This window comes from Armigeres subalbatus, chromosome 2 (genome assembly GCF_024139115.2).
Source record: "Armigeres subalbatus isolate Guangzhou_Male chromosome 2, GZ_Asu_2, whole genome shotgun sequence".
Classification (NCBI taxonomy): Eukaryota; Metazoa; Arthropoda; class Insecta; order Diptera; family Culicidae; genus Armigeres; species Armigeres subalbatus.
The window spans coordinates 61,134,977-61,139,776 of NC_085140.1; the positions used below are offsets into that span (position 1 = coordinate 61,134,977).

Genomic DNA, 4,800 nt, shown 5'->3' on the forward strand with positions numbered 1-4,800 from the left:
TATCTGGGACACCGCAACTTTCTCGGTCGACTGGATGCAAGGTATCTTAGTGAAGGTACCCAAAAAGGGTGACCTGACTGTGTGCGATAACTGACAAGGCATTATGTTGCCAAAGTTCTATGCAAAATTATCCTAACCCGGATTCAGGAGAAGATCGATGCGACTCTCTAGCGGCAGCAGGCCGGATTTCGCGCCGGATGATCCTGTGTGGACCATATTGTCACGCTCCGTATCATTCTGGAGCAGGTCAACGAATTCCAAGAGTCCATTTACTTGGTATTCATTGACTACCGTCGTTCGGGGTGACATTGGGCCTAGGGGGTAAGATTGGGCCAAAAACGAAAAATGTTTCAACTCCTAATATCTCAGAAACTGTTACGAATTTTGATCAAAACTTCAAACGGTTCGAAATTATAGTGAAATTCACGTCTAGGAAATCACAAAACAAATTCCAAGAACTAATTGTGTTCGTAGCTTAATGCTTGGAATTTGAATGTAAAACTATTGATCGAATGAACCCGTATTAAAATAGTGTCAGTAATGCCCCACAAATCTATTACATAACTAGTTTTTAGATCGATGGATACCTGGCTATCATGTTACGATAATCTGTTGTTGTTTTATCGAATTTTATGAATATTTATATAGCGGTTCTGGTTTTTCGTTGCAACGAGCAATGCACGCTGAAAAGGGGTGAGATTGGGCCAAGCCTTTGGTTGATTTGCCATACATTGTTGGTAAGAGCCGTAATATAGGCAATTATTTTAAATGAACGATTGAATCGTTGCATCGTCACCGCTGAACTTTATTGTACTTGGCCCAATGTCACCCCCTGTGAGGGGTGAGAATGGGCCAATTTTAAACAACATATAACTTTGAAGAATTTCCCTCATTTATTATTTTTTCCCCACACAGTGGTAAATTTATTGTTCAAGCTTTGTAACATTTATTTGGAGCATACCACATTTTGGCCCAATGACACCCCCGTTGGCGGTACGAAAAAGCTTTCGACCGTCTCAATCACGAGAAAATGTAAGGCGCCCTGAGGGTGGGGTTCCTGAGAAAATCATCGGCCTCATCGAGGCACAGTAGGAGGCCTTTTCGTGTAGAGTGCTGCACAATGGGGTCTTGTCTTGTGAAGCAAGGATGTATTCTATCACCGTTACTGTTCCTCATCGTAATCGACGAGATTCTGGTAGGTGCGATTGACCGTGAGCCAAACCGCGGGCTGCTATGACAGCCTATAACCATAGAGCACCTAAATGACTTCGAATTGACTGATGACGTTGCACTCCTCGCTCAACGGCGCTCTGATACACGCTAACTTTCACCTACTCAGTGATTGAGTAAAATTGTATTGCTCTCTCTTTCTATCCCACGGAAATTTTACTCAATTTCCGTCAAAAGCAACAACTCAAACTAATCCTGCTTTTGACGGAAATTGAGTAAAATTTCCGTGGGAAGAAAAGAGATGGCAATACAATTTTACTCAGTCACTGAGTAGGTGAAAGTTAGAGTGTATGCAGAGTAAGCTCAACGACCTTGCCGAGCGCTCCTCTTCGGCAGGCTTAGTAATCAACGTCAAAAAAAAACCAAATCGTTGGATGTAAATACGGTGACCCCTTCCAGTTTCACAGTAGCCGGGAAACCAGTGGAGAATGTTGAAAGCTTCCAATATCTTGGTAGCCAAATGGTGTCAGACGGCGGTACCTTAATCGACATAGGCGCACGAATCAAGAAAGCAAGGGCTGCCTTTGCGAGTTTAGGAAATATCTGAAAAAACAGGCAGATAAGTGAACGCACCAAAATACGAATTTTCAACTCTAACGTGAAATCTGTGCTGTTATACGCTAGCGAAACATGGTTTGTATCAGTGGAGAACACTCAACGGCTGCAGGTGCTCATCAACAGATGCCTGCGGTATATAATTCGGGCCTGGTGGCCTCACAACTGGATCTGAAACAACGAAATTCGGGATCGGAAGTGGGGTTGGGGCGGAAACGAAATCTGTAAACTAGCATTAGACTGGAGCCCAGCGGGACATCGCAGCAGAATCAGACCCAGGGGCTCATGGCGGCGAAGCCTCAATAAAGAAATAAAATAAGTCGACCGAAATCTAACCTGGCAACAGGTTAAGGCGATAGCTGGACAACGCTCAGGATGGAGATCTTTCAAGTCGGCCCTTTGCACCACCGGAGGTGTGCAGGATCCATAAGTAAGTAAGTATGTGTACAAGCGTGGTGAGCTGGAAGGACTAGTTTGAGCATCACCACATGTCTGTCTGCCTAAATAGATTATTTCCATGTTTCTTTTCAAGAGGATGTAATACATTTTAATTACATCTTGTAAACATAATCCGGATAGTAAAAGATTGTTTTTAAATGGCTCATGTTTACTGTACACCGAACCAGCGGATGGAAGATTTTAATACAGTTCTGCATAAGAACCTTACAGAAATTGTATAATAATTTAGCATATACAATTTCGGAAGATTTTAATACAATTGTTGTATTGAAATTATTCAGATTTATATTATTTTAATACAATATCTGTATAAAAAGCTTACAGAATTGTATATGCCAAGATTTTATACAATAATTGTCAGATTTGTTTCTTGGGTGTACTCCCCTACAGGTAATATTTCAATGCCAATTGTAAATAAATCGACATCCAACAAATCTTCTCTAACTTTGATTTTCTATCAGTTGAAAAATAAACACGTTTTATACCCAACCACAACCAAAAAGATACTTCCACCCAGCAGCGTGCAACGGGCAATAGCCACAAAGATCCGGAAGTGAAGAAACCAAAATCGACTACGTGTCCAGCACCCTTTACAGAGGGTCCTTGTTTCAAGCTTTCCAGCTGGAATCGCAACACCATCCTTTGAAAGGTTAGCTTTGCGGTCACAAAGTCAATCTCCTAAATGGCGATAGATGACCTCCCCCATACAGGAAGTGGCATCCGGTGGAAAGGTATTATCGATGCGTGATCTTTGGCACATACATTTCTGCTTCTTTCGTGCTGCTGGCTATAAGATTTTCGAATCAATTTTTAACTGGTGCACAGTGGCAGACTATATAAATGTTTGCTCATATCAGTAAATGAGAATACTTAAACATACAACTTATTGCTTTTAATAAAATAATTTAATCTGCATTTATTCAATCCTATTCGATTGAATTTCTATTCTGGTTTTTCCATATTTTAATCCATCTTTTGGTCCATATTTTGTATCTTGTGATTATCGGCTTGGTAATAAGAACATAAGGGCAATAGTAAAAAACTTTACCCAAAGAAAAATTTAACCCAATTTAATTACATGGTAGATACATACATAGGTCTAGTTTTAATTGCAATATGCCGTGCTATTAATTAAAACGTGTTTGCAACTTTTACCCACATGATTAATACCAAAAACAATAACATTTTTGACGAAGACCAGCTTCTTCCTCCGTTTACAGACTCCTTTGTAATCCATTCCAGGTTCTGATAAACGTCCGTGTAGACTCCGGGAAGATTCTTTTCGGCACACCCGCTGCCATAACTGACGATTCCGTACTGCACCCCATCGCAAACTAAAGGTCCACCAGAATCCCCATTGCAGGCGTCGATTCCACCTTCGAAATACCCGGCACAAAGAAAACCATCCTCAATCGGCAACATCGATCTTCTGCGGCATTCGTCCAGATTCAGAATTGGTACAGTAGCCTTCATCATGCAGTTCGGTCTATTTTGCTTATAAAAGTCTTCTCGCCCCCATCCGGTAACTACACATAGCTGATTATCCTCCGCAGGCCTCGAAGCAAGCTCCACAAACTTTATGAAAGGAGATTCACCAACCCGCTTGTCCAGAATTATCAGAGCAATATCGAATTTTATCGATGGCCGCACGCGAAACTCCGGATGTATAATCACCATCTCAACATTCCTCTCCAGAGCTCCGGGAGTTTTATCCAGCCTGAAAGTGTTACCCAGGGTCACCTTATAGAAGTACGGATTGTCCGGTTTCGACGAGAAGCAATGGGCCGCCGAAAGTACCAGACGTGGTCCAATCAGCGATCCGCCGCATATCAGATGGCTGCGCCACACCGATTGAAGTGGGAAGTTGATTTGGCGGATCCCGACCTGGTAGGGTGCTTCCGTAATGTGCGCCGGCTCACCACCAACTATTCGCTTCTCTTCGAGGCATTTTTGCCAGAATGGAGAGTGATCGATTCGGGGAGGTAGCTGGAAAGGGTGGAATGCTGGTGGAATGTTGATTTATCGGTTTGAGATCAAATTTTGCTATTTGAACATCTATTACCTGATTTCGGGGTTGAGTTTTGGTCTGTCGAGGATTCGTCAGCAGACGATTGTTGGATTGAATATAAGAGAAGAATAAGCGTAATGACAAAGGTTGTATACATTGTTCACATATTATTTATTCCTGGGGGACCTAACATAACTGACCTACTAGATTTGATTAATAAAAATGCACAGCATACAAGATTTTATCGATTATGTACTAGGTAGGGGAAGAGGCCCAAAGCGCCCCCGGGATAAAAAGACTTTCAGGTACCTATTCGCTTATATTTACCATGTTTGAGATAGCCTCAATAAAACTAGACGTGAAATTATGTAGGTTCGACGAAAAAAGTGTCAAAATAATAGGTAGGAATAACTGAAATTTTCCACATTTTGATGAAACATCTAACATTTCGGCGAGGCAAAACGCCCTAGTGGAACTATCCTACAATGTACTCGCGTCTCCACGCACTGTCCATACCATAATGCTGATGTGCCGACGCATGGTACGTT

The 4,800-nt window shown here is 42.0% G+C and overlaps 1 protein-coding gene across 1 annotated transcript; it reads right to left on the reverse strand.

Moving 5' to 3' along the window:
• Positions 1 to 3,305: 3,305 nt before the first annotated feature.
• Positions 3,306 to 4,466, reverse strand: LOC134214451 (trypsin 3A1-like). The gene is made up of 2 exons (XM_062693819.1): positions 4,307 to 4,466; positions 3,306 to 4,247 (listed from the first exon to the last, which is right to left on the reverse strand). The coding sequence occupies exons 1-2, from the start codon at positions 4,407 to 4,409 to the stop codon at positions 3,376 to 3,378; spliced, it is 975 nt and encodes a 324-aa protein (XP_062549803.1). The 5' UTR covers positions 4,410 to 4,466; the 3' UTR covers positions 3,306 to 3,375.
• Between the last annotated feature and the right edge of the window lie 334 nt (positions 4,467 to 4,800).

What these genes read in the sequence shown, in the direction of transcription:
- LOC134214451 (XM_062693819.1), bottom strand. Translation starts at nt 4,409, where the DNA reads ATGTATACAACCTTTGTCATTACGCTTATTCTTCTCTTATATTCAATC. An exon ending in AAACTCAACCCCGAAATCAG is followed by an intron (nt 4,248 to 4,306) that starts GTAATAGATGTT and finishes ACATTCCACCAG; the next exon opens with CATTCCACCCTTTCCAGCTA.